Here is a 23,919-nt window from a genome sequence, read left to right on the forward strand (position 1 = left end):
ATAAATTTATTTCTTTCCAGGCATGGAGAATCCACGACCCCGCCCTCTTTTTAATAATTATTCAGCAGGTTTTTTTAGTAAACCTCAGGCACCTCTGTACTTTTGTGTTTCTTCTTTTTCCCTTTTCCTTTGGCTGAATGACTGGGGATTATGGGTAAGGGAAGTTACACTTAACAGGTTTGCTGGGGTGCTCTTTGCCTCCTCCTGCTGGTCAGGAGTTGAATATCCCACTAATAATTGGAACAAAGTCATGGACTCTCCATGGCCGGAAAGAAAGAAATTTATCAGGTAAGCATAAATTTTGTTTTTATGATGTACATATTTAATGATGTCCAGTAAAATTACTGTGGAAACAGGCTCTATTCCTTCTTAGGGTAATATTGGATTATTTGAAATAACCTCATTTTTATTCATACATTATATCAAGAGAATTGGGTTGGGTCTGCAAATATTAGGAGACATACCAAACAGATGAAAACAGGGGAAAGGATATATATATATATATATATATATATATATATATATATTGTATATACACACACTTTTCTATAAGCCCAGGGTGCATTCAAAGTATAAACAATATTCAATGAAGCAGGAAGCATTCACCCTGAAACGTCACTTGAGTTATTAAAAGTGTGAAATTATTACAAGTCCCGGTGAGAGTTTTCTGCTTCATTGAATAATACATATACAGTATATATATATATATATATATATATATATATATATATATATATATATATATATGTAAAATAAAAAAAATATTATTTATTTATGATTTTACAATATAGATCATCCATATAATAGATTATTTTGTCTGATTTGAGATCTTCTGAACCACTAGACTTTTTCCCTTCACAGAGATTAGCAGGCACTCAATTTGTAGGGCAGACTGCAGAAAACAATAAATATATATAATTGAAGGACTAAGCCTAGTTGGTGTTACCATGGAAATTCTATTTGAATTTGAGTTAATATATTACAGTGCCATATTTTATTTAACTTAAAGGGACATTGTAGAGCAACAGCTGCAAGCTTTGCAGTTCCCAATGTGAACACTACCAGTGATTGGATTGGTTGTGTGAATGCCACTGATTATTGGCTTACCAACTATTTCCTGCCTGGGACCAGTAGTTCTCTGCAGCTCCTGTATTGAACCTTATCTATGTGTTTAACCACTTTGTGGGGGTTAAGCACACAGGCCTAATTTTCATTGCTGTTGTAAACTGGTGGTGATAACAAGTATATCCATTAAAGACTATGGAGATGTTTTATGTTGTCACCATTTTACAAAGTTTACAACAGCAATGAAAACAAGGACTTATAGTTCAGTGGTACTGCAAAAATTAACATGCAATTTATCCCCTACAATGTCCTTTGAATTAGATTACTGGTAAACATAAAAGTCAGAAATATTGTTTTACTTATTTTCATGTGTGCCATGTAACCATTTGAAAAACACTTTACATAATAAGAAAACTTTATGTATATGTGGGATGATAGACAAACAGAACAAAACAAGAACGGTTTTAATAACTCAAGTATATTTTATTGCCAAAATACTGCAACTCTGTTCATGAAAGATCAAAAACATTTTGATTATTGCTTATAACAAGAATAATAAGCTTTGAAGGAATGTCAGATTAACAGTATTAAATTATAGCAACTGTGCTTCCATATTGCATGCATACTTAAAGACACATTTGTCATAGCAAAAAATGCTATACGTTGTCAAATTTTAACTTTAAATACAAAGAACAAATGAAATATATTGGTAATAAGAAAATATATGTCCCAAAATCTTTATTACACACTGTACAGAACACAATATTGCACTTAAATCAGACCATAAATATGTACACGAGTATTTTACAAACTTTATCTCTTAATTTATAAATCTCTAATAACAATCGAGACATAAGGATTAGAAAGACTAATGTGGAATATTTGAATGCAGTAGTTCTCTTCTAACATTCAGTGACTAAAAGGCAGGTTGTTTCCTCAAACAAGTATTTGTGAAGTAAATAACTTCACTGCTCAAGAGCAGTTGTAGGAGTCTATTGGGTATATGTGCTCAGTGAATGTCTAAAAATGTCTGTCAGTCAATTAGCCTGCAATATTAGCCTGCAATAAGATAATCAACAGTCTATTTTACCTGCTGACCAATGCCTATAGAGTATTGTGCGTTGACATGATGATTAAAGAAGTTATATGTTCTAAACATGTTAAATTATAGCTGTACAAAAAGTGATTTCAGTTTATGTTCCAATTTGTATTTCTGCTGAAATTGTACCTACAAACCCATCATAGTAATTTTATAAGGTAACTTGATGTCCAGATTTTTTGCAGTTCAGTGTTCCGTACTCTTTTAGCAGGAGATGATCCAAAATAAGCGCTACTTACTTATTGTGAGAAGGACCAAAATGTGCGCTACTTATTTAGCTAGAAAATCACTATTCCTTCTGAGGTGTCATTTCTCACGCTAAATAAGAAGTGCTTGTTTATGGGCCAACTCGCACTAAACAAGTAATGTTCATTGTTGGACCATCTTGCAGTAAATAAGTAAAGCTCATTTTGGGTTATCTCAAGGTCTTTTCTGCTCACAGCTAGTAATAAATCAATATATAGTTTTTTTTTCACCATTTCCTATACATTTATAAGGTGTCCCGAATTTGGGTCAGAAATCTGGTACCCTGAAATTTAAGTTAAAGGGACATGAAACCCAAATTTTTTTCTTTCATGATTCAGATAGAGAATACAATTTCAAACAACTTTCCAATTTACTTCTATTATTTAATTTGCTTCTTTCTCTTGTTATCCTTTGCTGAAATGTTTATCTAGGCAAGTTCATGTGCAGCAGAGAACCTAGGTTCTAGCTCTTGATTGGTGGCTGCATATATAAACTGATTGCCATTGGCTCACCCATGTGTTCAGTTAGAAACCAGTAGAGCATTGCTGCTCCTTTAACAAATGATACCAAGAGAATAAAACAGATTAGATAATAGAAGTAAATTACAAAGTTGTTTTCTCTATCTGAATCATAAAAGAAAATGTTTTGGGTTTTAAGTACCTTTAATGACATAGTATGCTTCATCATCAGCAGTGTTGATTGGTCGGATGTATTCTTCTCATTTATATACATTTTTCAGTGGATGGGCAGCTTTTAAGAAGTTAAATATCCTAACTTTGTATACCAACCTTAAATGCATTATTGTATAACTTAAATATGTGGTGCAAATTATGACTCTAATCTAGAATCTCTGTAATAGAATGGAAAGTAATATTAAGGGTATTTTAAATTCAAAATTAAATGCATCATGATATGTTTAATTATGCACTGTAAAGAAAATAATGCAATGTATATTCAATGCTTATTCTGCCTGGTAGTTTACTGCTACAAATTGTGCGTTTTCTGCTCTCCTCGAGAGATTTTAGTGCATATTGCAGCTAAAGTTTTCCTGACCCTGCAAAATCCTTAGAGCAGTGCAAGAGCTTATTTACATCTGACCCTAACTGGCCACATTTAAGGGACCTTAAACACTAAATACATTTTATGCACCACCCTCTAATCATGTCTGCTACCATTATGGGACCTAGGTTACACTACAGGTATCTAAGCGCGAGTTGCTGCACATATTCAAACAGGTTAGCACCGGAATGTAGTGAAGGCTATGGGGTATATTCATCATAGTGCGAGCAGACATGATACTATGTAGCGTATCAAGTCCGCTGCACATCGATAAATGCTGACAGCATATACTGTCTGCATTTATCATTGCACCAGCAGTTCTTGTGAACAGCTGGTGCAATGCCGTCCCCTGCAGATTTGCGGCCAATCAGCCTCTAACAGGGGGTGTCGGACAAGTTATGGAGCAGTGGTCTTTTTATGGAGCAGCGGTCATACGGAGCTTGATAGATCGGCCCCTAAATCTCAACATGACTGCACCCAGGACTAGAGGGAGGCGGAGAATAACCTTAATACTATGCTTATAAAATGTATTTAGTGTTTAATGTCCCTTTAAATAAAACAAAATGAGAGTTTTAAATTCTTATAAAACAGCTATTTTGTATACAGGTCTTCACGTTATAGAATGGCTTTAGCTGACGGTTACCAAACATCTACTTTGATCATGGAGTAGCACTTGCATGAGTTCCAAACTGCACTGTATCAACACTGATAATATTAAACTCCTATATCTCAAATGAGGATTTGGAGTGGGGTTAAAGAAGCCCATCTCATCTAAGCAAAAACTGCTAAAGCTCTGGAAATAATACTGTAACTGCCAGCCCAGCACCACTTGATCAATACAGTTACCATTTGTTTCTAATAGAAATGAAAAACAATGATGTAGAGTGAATGACATTGGATGTCATTGGAAAATTATTGTAAAGATAGATTACTTATTAAATAGTAATACTAATTATTAGATAACTATGTACCTTTACATTAAATAATGTATTTGCCTTAAAAACAAAGTTTGAAGGAGAATTAGAAAGTACAGCCCTGGAAATATTGCGAGCATATATTTTCTGCCATTAATCCATACTGTAACAGGAACCTATATTTATTAGTCAATTCTTCAATGCTAACTGTGTGTTATATTCAGGGCCATTATAGAATGTAACACATTCTTGAGTTACTTGAGATTAGACTTCACAAAATCTGTTTTAATATTTGTAACAGTAGTTTCATCAGATGGCTAAAAATATTTAAGGATATAATTTTCTCAATCAAATTAAATAATTTATTAATAATTCCATCCAAATTGAAATCAATGTTTATAAGTCTAAATTTGTCCCTGTATGCTAGATATTTATTTCTATTAAATTATGATTTAAAAGGTATTTTAATATCATATTCTACCTGGTATTTTGAGAATATGTTTTTGAAGATACTGTATGTATGTGTTTTACAAGTAGTAAATTATGACTGTACATCTGTGCTTAGAGGCATATTAAAATAGACTAATAAACAAGAAATCAATTGTGCAATGAATACCATTAGGAAACATCAAACATTGGATTAGATAAAGCGCTTGCTTACATTAAATAATGGGTTTAAATTTGGTTTCATAGTTTTAATACAGCAAACAGAAATGTTTGCAATCAGATTCTACTGCACTTTATAAACCATAACCAAGGGCATTCTGTTTATTTATTCTATATAAATCAGATTTACTATCTCTTTTTAAAATATGTGCTGACAATGTGACCAGAGATTATATTTATAATTGTTATTTACCAAACACCTTCAGCCTTATAGCCTTTTTTATTCACTAAATGTTAATGAAAAAAATGAGTTTGATAGAATAAAGGAATCTCAGTAAAGCTTTATGTTTTCTGGATACAAAGCAAACAAAAATGACAATATCTTCACCTAGTAATGTGAATTGATGGTAGCACATCTGTTGAATAGACAACAAAGTATTCAAATCCCTAACTGTACAGGTTTTATACAATAGGAAAGGATCCTTTTTATCTCTTCAGTTTACCGCAGAGCATGGAGAGAAGAGTTATGTTCCTGTACATGATTCACAACACCTCTGTCTGTAGAGGTCTATTAAGCACAACTTAAGCTGTTTTACAAATGAACAGTAGTGAGTTGTGTCCTTGCATTCTCCTTCTGTAAAATAAAAAAATCTTATTATAACACATGATTAATACAGCAAATTGTATAACAATATATTACAAATAAATCTTGAGGCTACGGTCTGAGTTTTTCTTTGGCAATTATGAACTTTTGTTTCATGTTTATAATCCAACTGCTTAAGTATCAATGATTGTAATAGCCAAAAACGTGCATACTTCCACAGGCTGTAACGTTGCAGTGCTGCCAGGTAGTTGGTCTCCGTTTCCAAACACAGTATTGGTTGGCCACAATTTTTCCATGGACGTTATGCACACAGTCTACCTTGCGAGACTGAAAACCATTTCCACAAGCTGCAGTGCATGGTCTCCATGGACCTATTCGCCAAGACACATCACACATCTCTGAAGAACAGTCTCTCCTGGCAGCTGACCTGAGGACAAAGCAATATATTTTACTTTAGACTTCACTTTATGCTCCAACAACTGCTCTAAATAGATCTTAATGTTTAAGCAGGAAGGTATCAAATAATACAATGGAATGATATGACCTATGATGTCAATCTTACAAACACAGGAAATTCAAACTTACTAAAACTGTAATAAGCAATACTCATTTGCGTTATGGTGGAGATAAAAGCATGAGATTAAAAGCTTCCATTTCATAAAAGTAAAAGTCATATAATTGAATAAATAATGAGAAAATCTAGACAAGTATCCCACTTGCATTACCCCAGAAGTACTCTGTATACATTGCTACCAATGCACCAGAGAACTCTGAGTAAGATAAGAATTGTAAATGCATGAGATACTGTATATCTGATTTATATATCTTACCCCGAGTTCTCTGATGCATTGATAACAATGTATACAGAGTACTTCTGGGGAAAAGCAAGTGTGGATACTTGCCTAAATTTGCTAATTTTCTATCCAATAATTCTATAACTCTTAAAACTGTAATACAAATCAATATTATAACCAGAATATATAGGGCATTATTACACTATTTATCCTTCACAGATATGTTGCTATATTACGGGCACATTCATTCAAAAGGTCAGTAATTTTTCTTTTATACATTGTTTCTACTAATAACATATTACTACATTAAAATAAACTATTGTGAAATATTTTTAAGGTATATTCTTATTCTCAGAACAGAAAATATCGTCCACAAAGATGGTTATTTACATTTTTTTCTTAAAATCATTATGCAATTTTTAAAAATGAAGGAACAGAAATTATAAAAGAATTACGTCTAACAAATGCTTTTAGTACTGACGTAGAAAAAATAAAGAAGTCTAATTTTAGACGCAACCTCCATCAGCTATAATGTCATGAACAGTTTTTTTAACTATCTTTTATATCTAGAAAGACAGAATACGGCTAATTACTCAACCGACTCTGGGTAATGCCACAGTCACCAGCTCCAAGTATAAATAGATAAGATTTCTTAAAAAGGAACAGTTATAATGCAGTTAAAAGACCTAAACAGAACTTCACAACACTGAAAGGGCCATAATACCCAAATGTTTAAACACTTGAAAGTGATGCAGCATAGCTGTAAAAAGCTGACTAGAAAATATCACCTGAACATCTCTATGTAAAAAAGAAAGATATTTTACCTCAAAAGTTCCTCAGTAGCCACATCCCATTGTAAAGGATTTCTAAGCAGCATTTTAGTGTGTTTGTCCTGGGACATCTGAAGGGATGAGCATCGTGAACTCTCATATTATTTCACCAATCAGGTAAAGGAAGCTTACTATGAAATCTCATGAGAGATAAGTCAAATCTCATGAGATCACAGTAAGAGTTCATGACCTCAGCACTGCTGATGCTGATTGACTGCTGTTCATTTCTTCATTTTTTTTTTATTTTTACCTGCAGCTGGGAGCAGCTGAGTATAACTTTTTACACAGAACTTACTCTGCTGAGCTGAGGAGATTGTGAGGTAAAATATCTTCCTTTTTTACATAGAGATGCTCAGGTGATATTTTCCTGTCAGATTTTTACAGTTATACTGCATCAGTTTCAAGTGATTTAGCGTATGAGTATTATGTCCCTTTAAGTTACATGCACAGAAAGTACCATCTGAAACATACAGGCAACATTCTACTACTACACCTATAAAACTGGCATGAACTGTGCATGACAGCACATCTGTAATCACTTATTGCATTTCTATGCTGGTCTGCAGATTGTTTTAAATACCTCTTTCTCTTGTCACAGAGGGTGTCTGGCACTGCTGTACCATTACGATACTGGCACAGTACGTGTCGGCATTGGAATCCCATTCCTTGACCAATGCATCGGTTAAAGCACTGTAAGAAAATATATTTGTATATGTTAAATGTCAGACTAACCACATAAGTATTTCTTCCCTCATCTGACAGATTTATACTGAGTGTTCTTGAGTTTCCTATCTGGATGAACATTTAGAAGGCAGATCCAACCATGGCATTGCTGTGAAGACCATACATTTGATAGTGTGTATTTTCAACTGAAATTTCAGGCAAGCAATAAACTAGCTACTTCTCAAATAACATAAATGATACATTGATTAAGAACATTCTTTTGTACAATAGAGAATTAAACATTTGCATGTGTCCCCAATCCTCTCCAACTAGTTAATATATTTTGCTTTAGAAAAACAAACACCTAGATTACGAGTTTTGCGTTAGAGACTGTGCGGTGCTAACGAGCAGTTTTCACTCACCGCTCACTTACAGACAGCGCTGGTATTACGGGTTTTTACAAACCAGACAAGAAGTGAGCGTTGAGCAAAATTTTTTGGTTAGAAGCTTTAGCGCAACAAGTAACAGATCATAATTCTCATAGCATTATTATTCTTCTTCAACATGCTAATAATTTTATTTGTGATGCCATCTTTGATATCATTAGAGTTGATGTCAGGTATATGTCTCTAGCTATTTTAGCTAGAAGAGCTTTATGGCTTAAAACTTGGAATGCTGATATGTCTTCTAAGTCTACTCTGCTTTCCCTTTCTTTCCAGGGTAATAAATTGTTTGGTTCAGTTGGATTCTATTATCTCAACTGTTACTGGAGGGAAAGGAACTTTTTTACCACAGGATAAAAAATCTAAAGGTAAATTTAGGTCTAATAATCGTTTTCGTTCCTTTCGTCACAACAAGGAACAAAAGCCTGATTCTTCATCCTCAGGAGCGGTATCAGTTTGGAAACCATCTCCAGTCTGGAATAAATCCAAGCCTTTTAGAAAATCAAAGCCAGCTCCTAAGTCCACATGAAGGTGCGGCCCTCATTCCAGCTCAGCTGGTAGGGGGCAGATTACGTTTTTTCAAAGAAATTTGGATCAATTCCGTTCACAATCTTTGGATTCAGAACATTGTTTCAGAAGGGTACAGAATTGGCTTCAAGATAAGGCCTCCTGCAAAGAGATTTTTTCTTTCCCGTGTCCCAGTAAACCCAGCGAAGGCTCAAGCATTTCTGAAATGTGTTTCAGATCTAGAGTTGGCTGGAGTAATTATGCCAGTTCCAGTTCTGGAACAGGGACTGGGGTTTTATTCAGATCTCTTCATTGTACCAAAGAAGGAGAATTCCTTCAGACCAGTTCTGGATCTAAAAATATTGAATCGTTATGTAAGGATACCAACATTCAAAATGGTAACTATAAGGACTATCTTGCCTTTTGTTCAGCAAGGGCATTATATGTCTACAATAGATTTACAGGATGCATATCTGCATATTCCGATTCATCCAGATCACTATCAGTTTCTGAGATTCTCTTTCCTAGACAAGCATTACCAGTTTGTGGCTCTGCCGTTTGGCCTAGCTACAGCTCCAAGAATTTTTACAAAGGTTCTCGGTGCCCTTCTGTCTGTAATCAGAGAACAGGGTATTGTGGTATTTCCTTATTTGAACGATATCTTGGTACTTGCTCAGTCTTCACATTTAGCAGAATCTCATGCGAATCGACTTGTGTTGTTTCTTCAACATCATGGTTGGAGGATCAATTTACCAAAAAGTTCATTGATTCCTCAGACACAGGTAACCTTTTTAGGTTTCCAGATAGATTCAGTGTCCATGACTCTATCTTTGACAGACAAGAGACGTCTAAAATTGATATCAGCTTGTCGAAACCTTCAGTCACAATCATTCCCTTCGGTAGCCTTATGCATGGAAATTCTAGGTCTTATGACTGCTGCATCGGATGCGATCCCCTTTGCTCGTTTTCACATGCGACCTCTTCAGCTCTGTATGCTGAACCAGTGGTGCAGGGATTACACAAAGATATCTCAATTAATATCTTTAAAACCGATTGTACGACACTCTCTGACGTGGTGGACAGATCACCATCGTTTAGTTCAGGGGGCTTCTTTTGTTCTTCTGACCTGGACTGTAATTTCAACAGATGCAAGTCTTACAGGTTGGGGAGCTGTGTGGGGGTCTCTGACAGCACAAGGGGTTTGGGAATCTCAGGAGGTGAGATTACCGATCAATATTTTGGAACTCTGTGCAATTTTCAGAGCTCTTCAGTTTTGGCCTCTTCTAAAGAGAGAATCGTTCATTTGTTTTCAGACAGACAATGTCACAACTGTGGCATACATCAATCATCAAGGAGGGACTCACAGTCCTCTGGCTATGAAAGAAGTATCTCGAATACTGGTATGGGCGGAATCCAGCTCCTGTCTAGTCTCTGCGGTTCATATCCCAGGTATAGACAATTGGGAAGCGGATTATCTCAGTCGCCAAACGTTACATCCGGGCGAATGGTCTCTTCACCCAGAGGTATTTCTTCAGATTGTTCAAAGATGGGGACTTCCAGAAATAGATCTGATGGCCTCTCATCTAAACAAGAAACTTCCCAGGTATCTGTCCAGATCCAGGGATCCTCAAGCGGAAGCAGTGGATGCATTGTCACTTCCTTGGAAGTATCATCCTGCCTATATCTTTCCGCCTCTAGTTCTTCTTCCAAGAGTAATCTCCAAGATTCTGAAGGAATGCTCGTTTGTTCTGCTCTCCGGCATGGCCTCACAGGTTTTGGTATGCGGATCTTGTCCGGATGGCCTCTTGCCAACCGTGGACTCTTCCGTTAAGACCAGACCTTCTGTCACAAGGTCCTTTTTTCCATCAGGATCTGAAATCCTTAAATTTAAAGGTATGGAGATTGAACGCTTGATTCTTGGTCAAAGAGGTTTCTCTGACTCTGTGATTAATACTATGTTACAGGCTCGTAAATCTGTATCTCGAGAGATATATTATAGAGTCTGGAAGACTTATATTTCTTGGTGTCTTTCTCATCATTGTTCCTGGCATTCTTTTAGAATACCGAGAATTTTACAGTTCCTTCAGGATGGTTTAGATAAGGGTTTGTCCGCAAGTTCTTTGAAAGGACAAATCTCTGCTCTTTCTGTTCTTTTTCACAGAAAGATTGCTATTCTTCCTGATATTCATTGTTTTGTACAAGCTTTGGTTCGTATAAAACCTGTCATTAAGTCAATTTCTCCTCCTTGGAGTTTGAATTTGGTTCTGGGAGCTCTTCAAGCTCCTCCGTTTGAACCTATGCATTCATTGGACATTAAATTACTTTCTTGGAAAGTTTTGTTCCTTTTGGCCATCTCTTCTGCCAGAAGAGTTTCTGAATTATCTGCTCTTTCTTGTGAGTCTCCTTTTCTGATTTTTCATCAGGATAAGGCGGTGTTGCGAACTTCTTTTGAATTTTTACCTAAAGTTGTGAATTCCAACAACATTAGTAGAGAAATTGTGGTTCCTTCATTATGTCCTAATCCTAAGAATTCTAAGGAGAAATCGTTGCATTCTTTGGATGTTGTTAGAGCTTTGAAATATTATGTTGAAGCTACGAAATCTTTTCGTAAGACTTCTAGTCTATTTGTTATCTTTTCCGGTTCTAGAAAAGGCCAGAAAGCTTCTGCCATTTCTTTGGCATCTTGGTTGAAATCTTTAATTCATCTTGCCTATGTTGAGTCGGGTAAAACTCCGCCTCAGAGAATTACAGCTCATTCTACTAGGTCAGTTTCTACTTCCTGGGCGTTTAGGAATGAAGCTTCGGTTGACCAGATCTGCAAAGCAGCAACTTGGTCCTCTTTGCATACTTTTACTAAATTCTACCATTTTGATGTATTTTCTTCTTCTGAAGCAGTTTTTGGTAGAAAAGTACTTCAGGCAGCGGTTTCAGTTTGAATCTTCTGCTTATGTTTTTCGTTAAACTTTATTTTGGGTGTGGATTATTTTCAGCAGGAATTGGCTGTCTTTATTTTATCCCTCCCTCTCTAGTGACTCTTGTGTGGAAAGATCCACATCTTGGGTAGTCATTATCCCATACGTCACTAGCTCATGGACTCTTGCTAATTACATGAAAGAAAACATAATTTATGTAAGAACTTACCTGATAAATTCATTTCTTTCATATTAGCAAGAGTCCATGAGGCCCGCCCTTTTTTTGTGGTGGTTATGATTTTGTATAAAGCACAATTATTCCAATTCCTTATTTTATATGCTTTCGCACTTTTTTATCACCCCACTTCTTGGCTATTCGTTAAACTGAATTGTGGGTGTGGTGAGGGGTGTATTTATAGGCATTTTGAGGTTTGGGAAACTTTGCCCCTCCTGGTAGGAATGTATATCCCATACGTCACTAGCTCATGGACTCTTGCTAATATGAAAGAAATGAATTTATCAGGTAAGTTCTTAAATAAATTATGTTTTTCACTCACCGCTCACTTACAGACAGCGCTGGTATTACGGGTTTTTACAAACCAGACAAGAAGTGAGCGTTGAGCAAAATTTTGCTCATTACCGCACTCCAATACCAGCACTGCTTACGTTAGCGGTGAGCTGGTGTAACGTGCTCGTGCACGATTTCCCCATAGGAATCAACGGGGAGAGCAAGCTGAAAAAAAGTCTAACACCTGCAAAAAAGCAGCGTAAAGCTCCTTAACGCAGCCCCATTGATTCCTATGGGGAAATAAAATTTATGTCTACACCTAACACCCTAACATGAACCCTGAGTCTAAACACCCCTAATCTTACACTTATTAACCCTAATCTGCCGCCACCACATCACCGCCACCTGCATTATTCTTATTAACCCCTAATCTTCCGCTCCGGACACCGCCGCCACCTACATTATACTTATGAACCCCTAATCTGCTGTCCCCAACATCGCCGCCACCTACATTATATTTATTAACCCCTACTCTGCCGCCCTCAATGTCGCCGCCACCTACCTACACTTATTAACCTCTACTCTGCCGCCCCCAACGTCGCGGCCACTATAATAAACATATTAACCCCTAAACCACCGCACTCCCGCATCGCAAACATTAGTTAAATATTATTAACCCCTAATCTGCCACCCTCAACGTCGCCACCACTATATTAAAGTTATTAACCCCTAAACCTAAGTCTAACCCTAAACCTAACACCCCCTAACTTAAATATAATTAAAAGAAATCGAAATAAATATTCCTATCATTAACTAAATTATTCCTATTTAAAACTAAATACTAACCTGTAAAATAAACCCTAAGCTAGCTACAATATAACTAATAGTTACATTGTATCTAGTATAGGATTTATTTTTATTTTACAGGCAAGTAAAGCTGATTGCATCAGCCAATAGGATTTTTTTCTACCTTAATTCTGATTGGCTGATAGAATTCTATCAGCCAATCGGAAATGAAGGGATGCCATCTTGGATGACGTCATTTAAAGGAACCTATTCTACCTAGTTAAAATAAATACAAACTTGCCTGTAAAATAAAAATAAACCCTAAGATAGATACAATGTAACTATTATTTATATTGTAGCTATATTAGGGTTTATTTTACAGGTAAGTATTTAGTTTTAAATAGGAATAATTTATTTAAAGGACCAGTCAACACATTAGATTTGCCTAATCAACAAATGCAAGATAACAAGACAATGCAATAGCACTTAGTCTGAACATTAAATGAGTAGTAGATTTTTTTATAACAAATTTCAAAGTTATGTATATTTCCACTCCCCTTGTACCATGTGATAGCAATCAGCCAATCACAAATGCATATACGTATAGTCTGTGAATTCTTGCACATGCTCAGTAGGATCTGGTGACTCAAAAATTGTAAATATAAAAGACTGTGCACATTTTTTTTAATGGAAGTAAATTGGAAAGTTGTTTAAAATTACATGCTATATCTGAATCATGAAAATTTAATTTAACCTGAGTGTCCCTTTAATGATAGGAATATTTATTTCGATTTCTTTTAAAGGGATACAAACCCCTCATTTTTTCTTTCATGATTCAGATAGAGCATGCAATTTTAAGCGACTTTCTAATTTACTCTTATTATCAATTTTTCTTTGTTCTCATGTTATCTTGATTTGAAAAAGCAGTAATAAAAGGTTAGGAGCCGGGCCATTTTTTAGTTCAGCACCTTGGTAGAGCTGCTGATTGGTTTGCTACATTTAGCCACAAATCAGCAAGTGCTACCCATGTGCTGAACACAAAATGGTCTGGCTCTAAAGCTTACAGTACTGCTTTTTCAAATCAAGATAGCATGAGAACAAAGAAAAATTGATAATAGGAGTAAATTAGAAAGGTGCTTAATATCTCATGCTCTATCTGAATCATGAAATTAAAAAAATGGGTTTAGTATCCCTTTAATTATATTTAAGTTAGGGGGTGTTAGGGTTAGGGTAGACTTAGGTTTAGGGGTTAATAACTTTAATATAGTGGCGGCGACGTTGGGGGCGGCAGATTAGGGGTTAATAAATGTAGATAGGTGGCAGCGATGTTAGGGCCAGCAGATTAGGGGTTAATAATATTTAACTAATGTTTGCGATACAGGAGTGCGGCGGTTTAGGGGTTAATATGTTTATTATAGTGGCGGTGATGTTAGGGCCGGCAGATTAGGGGTTAATAATATTTAACTAATGTTTGCGATGCAGGAGTGCGGCGGTTTAGGGGTTAATATGTTTATTATAGTGGCGGCGTTGGGGGTGGCAGATTATGGGTTAATAAATATAATGTAGGTGTCGGCGATGTTGGGGGCAGCAGATTAGGGGTTCATAAGTATCATGTAGGTGGCGGCGGTGTCCGGTTCGGCAGATTAGGGGTTACATTTTTAGTGTCTGCGATGCGGGAGGGCCTCTGTTTAGGGGTTAATAGGTAGTTTATGGGTGTTAGTGTACTTTTTAGCACTTTAGTTAAGAGTTTTATGCTACGGCGTTGTAGTGTAAAACTACTGACTTTAATATGCGGTACCAGCCTTGACAGGAGAGGGTCTACCGCTCACTTTTTGGCAGACTCGTAATACCGGCGCTATGCAAGTCCCATTGAAAAAAGAGGATACGCAATTTACGTAAATGGATTTGCAGTATTTCCAAGTTTGGCCAAAAAAGTGAGCGGTAGACCTGTACCTGCAAGACTCGTAATACCAGCGGGCGTTAAAAAGAAGCGTTAGGACCGGCTAACGCTGCTTTTTAAGCCTAACGCACAACTCATAATCTAGCCGAAAGGATGTGCATTGGGATTAATGTGTACGTAATTTTATTCATATTACGTTATTAGCAAAAGGTATTAAAATCAGTTTTTTTCCCTTTAAGTTTTGGATTGTCTGCTTTAATTATTCACCCTCTTACAAACATTTTGGTGCAGGGAGGCCAAATACGTTTACTTAAGGTTCCGTCTTTGCCAGAGGGTTTTAGCACGGTTATATTGTGCTGTTTAGTTTGGTTCCGATCCCTCAACAAAATTACTATAATAAAAATTTTCTAAAATAAAACTTTTATAGGCTGATTTTCCACATACACACACACACAACTATCTGAATTGCATAGTGTCTACATACTTTCAAATTCAAAAATATATTATTATAACATAATTACCACTTTTAACGTGGACTGAATGATACTGAAAGACATTTTAACATGCGGTTTTGATTAGAATAATACACATGAGGTGCAAGATTTAATATTTACCAATTATGTTATGAAGAATATGTCTTTAGGCTTCTCACTAATAAATACCTAATTACTCTTACTAAAAGAAAGCTGTGAATGTCCGAGTGCCAGATAGTATTTTGTGGCCAAAATCATATTAAATAAATATTAACATGCATGTAACACTTTAGAAATCTTTGTGAGGAACTCTCTTGAGATCCAGGAGTAGATGACTACATATCCAAGCACTCATGACAATAAATGGAAGTAATTAGACTACAAATGAGTGACAGTTATGGAATTCTTGCAAAATATAGATTTAGAAGAACAAAAATATTCTGCCAAATTGTACAGTGTATAATATCTATAGTAACAGATAGTGAGATAAGTTCATTAATTGATCATCCAAATGCTGTACCTGTTTAACTCATCATTGTTACAGATTTAATTCCCCGAAGGAACAAACCAACATTTCAACCTTCTGAGATCAATAAATGGAGTTAGCATTAAGGGCTAGATTATGCAAAAAAACTAACTTTGAGCATCTGGACCGCGTTAACATATTCCCGCATAGACTTCAATGGAGCATGAAAAGTAGAAAGAAAACCCCAACACCCTTACCGATGTGCAAACCCAATCGCGTTTACCCAAGTACACTAACCCGACATGAAATATAAATATTTCACATTCTGATGTTCTTTACATAGCAGAATATGTTCTATTTATCCTTAAATACACACACACACATATATATATATATATGATGTTTTTTTGGTAAAATATATATCTATACATATATATATAATTATATATAGGTAAAGGAATATATATATATTTAAAATACATAAAACGTATTCCCCTATGTTCTGATTGGCGCACAGAGCCCTGATAAACCCCTTTTCACTCACGCACAACTGTTAAAGCGCCACTCATAATCTAGCCCTAAATCGATTAAAACAGCTATTATTTATCAGCTGCTGCTACATAGCTAAGTCTCTGGTTGTGAGCTAAATGCTTCTCTGTCTTCGTGGGGGAGGCATATAATTTTAATGATAATGGCAGCAACTTTTCTAGTACTAGTTCCCTGAGAAGGACTCAAAGCACTTTACAATTTTATATCTGAAAAAGAAGAATTAGAGATTACATCTTGTTAAAAGGGATTTAAGGTCTTTCTGAACAATTTACTCTTTTTGTCTTTTTATTGGGAATATTTCCAGAGACCAAACATCTCAAACTGTTCCAGGATAAGAGTTTCACTGACTGATTGCTACACTGCATGCTTGGTAAACTCTTGGTATATGCATTTGCAGAAATGTTTCTGATGGAAGAATCCAGTTACCAAGGATTACTTAAGGTAGCTGGGTACCTGATTATGGGCCGCATTATGAGTGGTAAGCGATAAGGGGTTTATAGCAGGTGTTTGCGCAAGTTGAAAGTAAACGCGATAGCTTGAGCGCAATTCGACACGTGTCGGTTAGTGTGTCGGTTTCCACACTTCTGTTATGGTATATGTTCATCTTGAAATTAAAATTAAGCACAGACAAATCAAAATATGATTATGTATTTTACTGGGTGATAACTACTCACCGTTATAGATACATCTTATTGACATGTTTTTGGCAGGATAATGTAATAATGGTGGTTAGCCCACACAGCTAGGTCAACTGTTATATAATAAATGTCTAGCTCAGTAAGGTTTACAATATTTAGTGTGTTACCACTTTTACAAAAAATGAATCAGGAAGAGTCGGCCCATATTGTAAAAACTTAACATCTAATTAAGTCACATGTGGTGGTATAAAATGAATGCAGTCTTTAGCTAAATGCATTCCTTTCCCATAAGGATTTTAGATTAGGAGAACTATCAACCCAATTTTTCTTGATTTCTTGCAAGCCCGGTTGATATTTCCATATGTAACTAGCCTTTGTGTTTTTATGCTCTTCTTTTTACACATCTGGGGTTTTTTTATTTCAAGAAATAACATTTTTTTTACCTGTCCCCAAGGCTGAGGAGCCCACTCTGCACAAGCATCAGTGGAACATGGTTTCTGTGAAGCTGGACGGTCAGTAGGTCCACATGAATTTAAAGGCAACACTTGCACACTTCCATCTGACTTAATTTGTTGGCAATTTACTTGACGCTGTTGAAATGTTTTGCCACAAAAGGATGGACATTCAGACCAGGGACCTGTCACCCACCTGAAATATATAAGTAAGTAGGAAAAAATTATCCCATCATAATCAAAACTGATTAAAACTAATTAGATTCACCTCTTTGAAAGTAAATTAAACTCAGAGTTTAATTCACCATACTGTTATTTTTCATAGCCAAAACCTTATTATGTGCTCTCATTATTTATGTTCCCCAAGTTTCCTGTAATGTACCTCTAAAATGTGAGGTTTTTCCAATGCCCAAGTGACGTTGGATCCAGAACACCAACGCGTAAAATATTCTACATAGTAATAGCTTGAGCAGGACAGGAGCTCATGTTTCCATAATTGGCCACAGCAAGGGAGATAATATAAACAATACCCAAAAGGTTTTACAAGTGGTGTGTCCCCAGACTTAAAACAATAAGGGCCAGATTACAAGTGGAGTGCTAAATAGCGCTTTTGATCTGATCTCTGGTTAATTTTATAAGCGCTAATTGCTACAGTGAGCTCGCTGCAGCAATAACCAGCCACTTGTAATAGCTGGTTATTTATTGTGCGCCAACTAACGAACAAATTTGCACGTTTGCGGACGTGGCAATAAATTAGCACTCCACTTGTAATCTAGCCCTAAATGTATTGATTAAAAGAAAGTAAATATTGTTATTGCATATTGTTCATATAGTTAACTTACTTTAATAATCATATAATGTTAAAAAGGCTTTTTGTGTACTATAAAATATTCTCTTACCTTGCTGGACAGTCCTGCATATTGCATGTTTGCACAGTGGCAGTTAGTGGCTGTAGATAGTGACATAATGAGTTGTGTACTCGTTGTCCCTCAGTGTTCATACAGTGTTGTGTTCTGATCTGGGTTCCAGTATTTCCACACATTGCAGAACAATTTGTCCATTCACCATATTCTAATTTGTACCCTGTGGGACAAAAATATGTAAGCTATGTAAAATAGGTAAGAGGCTATCACATATTGGTGTTAAAATAAAAGATGTAAAATTGAATAGTAAGCTTCATTTTGTATGGATTTCATCAAGATGGTTTTTTTTTTTACAGCATTTAACCTAAACCTGTTAGACGTGTCTTATCACAAGCTACAATATGCTGTCTTTTTAAACAAAATTAGCCCATCCTTAATGGATATAACTGATAATTCCATTATTAGAATTTGAATATTTTGCTTTGACATAATATTCCATGACCATCGATACGTACACAGTTACCCTATTTGTTGAATTGATGCCTTAAGAAGAAGAATGCTTTTTGCACACATCAGGTTGCGCTCGTATTATGAGTTGAAAATAAAAAGTTTTCGCTTGTGCAGTTCCTTGACGTGCATAAAAAGCCGAATTTAGAATATCGCGAGTGATGACTTATTCTTCCGTAGAAGTCAATAAAGCAAAAAAATTGGAAAAAACAAACACCATACTCGAGCACAAAAATGATTGCATATTCTCAAGTGTGCTGACCAGATATGAAAATATGAATATTTCACATTCCAATGTTCTTCACATAGACGAATATGTTCAATTTATTCATGAATACATATTTCTATATATATATATATATATATATATATATATATATGATGGGTTTTTGTACAAATATATATTTATACATATATATATATATCTCAAAATAACAAGAGTATTACATTGAGCAATGATACTTTTTTATTGGACTAACTATACATTTATAAGATGACAAGCTTTCGGAAGAATGTCTTTCTTTTTCAAGTCTGAAGCAATAGTGATACATTTTATGGAATTTACAGATTATATCTTAAAACATAGGATGGCTAGAAAGACAGAAAGTGTTATAGAGGTCTGAATGCAGGGGGAGGAGGGGGTGTCGTAAAAATCATGATGGGGGTTTAGGAGACAGAGGCAGATAGTGTCAGTAAAGGATAACAGACGGGGGAAATATATGGTTATACACAAAGCATATACTGACATAAAGTTATATATCAACATAGAATCAATCTGTATAAAGATGTGACATTATGTATACAGGGGAATATAGGATAGTCAAAAAAGAAGAAAGGAAAAAAAAAAGGGGGAATAATAATGACAAAAGTGTGTACATAGGCTTACGTGCGTACCCATGCATAGAGAAGGTGGAATATACAATGTAATTGACTACAGTATATGAAAGTACATTTCAAAAAATTTTGATAATGGGTTAAGAAACCAGAGTCCACATTTAGTCCAAAATTTAGCAAGTTGAAGTGCATTATCATTTTCATTTCAAAGGTTTTTCTTTCCATGGTGTTTTTGAAGTTGCCTCTGAGAATCTTGATTTTGAGGTTTTAGATGGAGTGGTCAGGTTGGGTGAAATGGTGACCAACAGGGGTACAGTATTTTGTTTCACAGTGGTTTTTGATTGAGTGGGGCATATGTATCAAGCTCCGAAAAGGAGCTTGATGCCCCGTGTTTCTGGCAAGTCATCAGACTCGCCAGAAACAGCAGTTATGAAGCAGTGGTTACAAAGACCGCTGCTCCATAACCTGTCCGCCTGCTCTGAGCAGGCGGACACACATCGCCGGAAATCAACCCGATCGAGTACGATCGGGTTGATTGACACCACCCTGCTGGCAGCTGATTGGCCGCGAGTCTGCAGGGGGCGGCGTTGCACCAGCAGCTCTTGTATTCAGCGAAGTCTGGCTGACCTGATCCGCACTGTCGGATCAGGTCCGCCAGACTTTGATAACTAGAGGCCAGTGTCTGTGTAAGTTCATCTGAAGGTGCGGTTTTTGGCTTGTTTCTCCAATATAACATCCCACTTCATATGCAGTGCAATGTATCATGTATACCACATTTGCAGATATACATGAATCCGGAGCTTGATAATTCGGCCCCTAAAACTTAACCTTTATTTAGGTTTAATGATAAAATTATGTTTAGAAAGAGTAAAAACGCAAAAGCTTTCTCTATGCATCATCTGAGTCAGATTAGAGGCAAATATATTAGATAGTCTAGGATTCAAAACCTATGTCGCCTTGTATTATACCATCAAAATACAATACATATGATGGCTATGGATAGTGCCATTAGCGTATAAGTTTGAAAACTAGATATTTTTAAATTGTCTTCAAATGCCTCTAGGAGGTTTCTAATTGGACCATAGCGTTAGCTTCTGATATTTAAAAATAGAGAGCAAGAACGCCACTGACGCTTTTCGCCGTCATGGCTTTTTCAAAGGGCCCTTTGAACATCTTTTCATGTAATGGTTACTTTGTTGTAGACACTGATTGCTATACAGTGTACTCTTTTCTCAGCCTCTTGCTGAAACAGTTTCAAATTATGTAACTGTGTTTTGTAATGTATTTTTGTTGACACTTTTTTGTATAGCGAAACAGTTAACCAGAGCTCTGAGGGCATGCTTACCTGACGCCCGTCCGGTTCCATTGCGCTTACTTTCAACTTGTAATATGAGTGAAAAACTCGATGCGCAAACAGCAAAGATAAACCCCCTTTTCGCTTGCTCGCAACTGTTAGCGCACCACTCGTAATCTAGCCCTATATTAGCTTATATAACATAAATCAATGAATTCGTTTTATGATGATGGCTAAAACCACCTTCTATGAAGGGCTGCCAGAATCCCACTAAAACTCAATGAAGGGCAACTTCAAACTCCAAATTACATAATTAACATTCATGAGTTTACCTAATCATAAACAACAAATAACATGGAAATATTGTATAAAAACTCTGGTGGTTTTAGTAATAGACAGCTTTTCTAATGGTTTGGAATGGCACAGAAAACGGAGTCAAAATTACCTAAACTGGCATTGTTTTTAATGAGCAAACTTAAAGGAACAGTCTAGACCCAAATATTATTTTGATTACTGATTGTTACATACCAGAGAAGCATCCTGCACCTGGTCCCATATATATAAGCTTTTAAGAAGTACATGAAACATTTAAATATTCATCTACAGGAAAGTTCTTCTCTGTGTATGGCACATGCTGGGCAAAAAGAGGCTACTTCTTGGTGGTAGCTAGCCATAGAACAAGCTATTACTCTATTGTTTGTTCCCTGGTTCTGCTTCTCTCTTTTTGTGTATTTAAATATTCATCGTTTGTTAGGAGCCAAAAATGGCCACCAAGCACTTCCTATCTATTGCATGTATATTTTGTACTTGTACACACTAATTTATGCATGTGCAATTTGAAATTAGTTAACTGAAAAGTATTAAACATGCACTGCTAAACTGTCATACATGCACTGCTAACTGGACAAGAAAAAAGCTATGGGCGGAGCTTGGCAGCCATTTTCAGCTGCTAACAAACGATGATTATTTAAAAGTTTCATGTACTTCTTACAAGCTTATAGATGTGGAACCCATTGCAAGATGCTTGTCTGCTATGTAACAATAATTAATAAAGAATAAGTATTACGTCTAGACTGTCCCTTTACATGGATTGGATTATAAGGCCATGGTGTCAATGAATATTGAGTTTAGGATTAGAAATTGACAAGAAAGACAAGATGATGGGGGGTAGTTATCAAGCCGTCAACCTCAAATACGCTGGAATTCCGCAGCGTATTTGTGGCGAGGCTGATTCGCCTTAGTTATCAAAGGCTAGAGACCGGCAAAAGTAGAATTTTGTGACGTAAGCTTCGATCCGCCGGACTCAGTCCGACACAGATCGATTCTTACGTCACTCCAGATGTTCCGCACACAAGTGCGGCACAATCTGACTACTTTTGCTAGTTATCAAAAAACTAGCAGGTACGCTCGGCACTTTTACGGCCCAGCGTACCTGGTTTTCAATCCGCCACCCTGGAGGCGGCGGATCCCAAAGGAATCAATGGGAGTCTGACCATAGCGAAAGTACAAGTTCGCTGCTGCCAGACATCCCATTGATTCCTATGGGAGCTGTCTACACCTAACACCCTAACACGTACCCCGAGTCTAAACACCACTAATCTGTCCCCCCTACACCGCCGCAACTAAATAAATGTATTACCCCCTAAACCGCCGCTCCCGGAGCCCACCGCAAGCTACTCTATACATATTAACCCCTAAACCGCCGCTCCCGGAGCCCACCGCAACTATAATATATGTATTAACCCCTAAAACACCGCTCCCGGAGCCCACCGCCACCTACATTATACCTAGTAACCCCTATCCTGCCCCCCCTACACCGTCGCCACCTATAATAAATTTATTAACCCCTATCCTGCCCCCCACTACACCGCCGCCACTGTAATAAATGTATTAACCCCTATCCTGCCCCCCACTACACCGCCGCCACTGTAATAAATTTATTAACCCCTATCATGCCCCCCACTACACCGCCGCCACTGTAATAAATTTATTAACCCCTATCCTGCCCCCCACTACACCGCCGCCACTGTAATAAATTTATTAACCCCTATCCTGCCCGCCACTACACCGCCGCCACTGTAATAAATTTATTAACCCCTATCCTGCCCCCCACTATACTGCCGCCACTGTAAGAAATTTATTAACCTCTAAACCTAAGTCTAACACTATGATGAACTAAATTAATCCTATTTAAACTAAATACTTACCTTTAAAATAAACCCTAATATAGCTACAATATAAATAATAATTATATTGCAGCTATCTTAGAATTTATATTTATTTTACAGGCAAATTTCAATTTATTTTAACTAGGTACAATAGCTATTAAATAGTTATTAACTATTTAATAGCTTACCTAGCTAAAATAAAGAGAAATTTACCTGTAAAATAAAAACTAACCTAAGTTACAATTACACCTAACACTACACTATACTTTAATAAATTATTACCTGTAAAATAAACCCTAAGATAGCTACAATGTAATTAATAGTTACATTGTAGCTATCTTAGGATTTATATTTATTTTACAGGTAACTTTGTATTTATTTTAGCTAGTTAGAATAGTTATTAAATAGTTATTAACTATTTAATAACTACCTAGCTAAAATAAATACAAAATTACCTGTAAAATAAATCCTAACCTAAGTTACAATTAAACCTAACACTACACTATCATTAAATAAATTAAATAAATTAACTACAAATAACTGCAATTAAATACAATTACATAAACTAACTAAAGTACAAAAAATAAAAAAAGCTAAGTTACAAAAAATAAAAAACATAAGTTACAAACATTTAAAAAATATTACAACAATTTTAAGCTAATTACACCTAATCTAAGCCCCCTAATAAAATAACAAACCCCCCCAAAATAAAAAAATGCCCTACCATAGTCTACATTAA

General features: G+C 36.1%; 1 protein-coding gene across 1 annotated transcript in view; it reads right to left on the reverse strand.

Annotated features, from left to right (window-relative positions):
• Positions 1 to 1,527: 1,527 nt before the first annotated feature.
• The window catches only part of LOC128664505 (ADAMTS-like protein 3), a gene marked incomplete at its 5' end in the record, with an annotated part of 417,110 nt that continues 394,718 nt past the window's right edge, over positions 1,528 to 23,919 (reverse strand). Inside the window, 5 exons of the mRNA XM_053719326.1 lie at positions 1,528 to 5,623; positions 5,806 to 6,020; positions 7,798 to 7,907; positions 17,506 to 17,710; positions 18,414 to 18,597. Of these exons, the coding sequence (XP_053575301.1) occupies positions 5,514 to 5,623; positions 5,806 to 6,020; positions 7,798 to 7,907; positions 17,506 to 17,710; positions 18,414 to 18,597 (824 nt within the window). The remainder of the gene's footprint in view (positions 5,624 to 5,805; positions 6,021 to 7,797; positions 7,908 to 17,505; positions 17,711 to 18,413; positions 18,598 to 23,919) is intronic.

This window comes from Bombina bombina, chromosome 6 (assembly GCF_027579735.1).
Source record: "Bombina bombina isolate aBomBom1 chromosome 6, aBomBom1.pri, whole genome shotgun sequence".
NCBI lineage: Eukaryota > Metazoa > Chordata > Amphibia > Anura > Bombinatoridae > Bombina > Bombina bombina.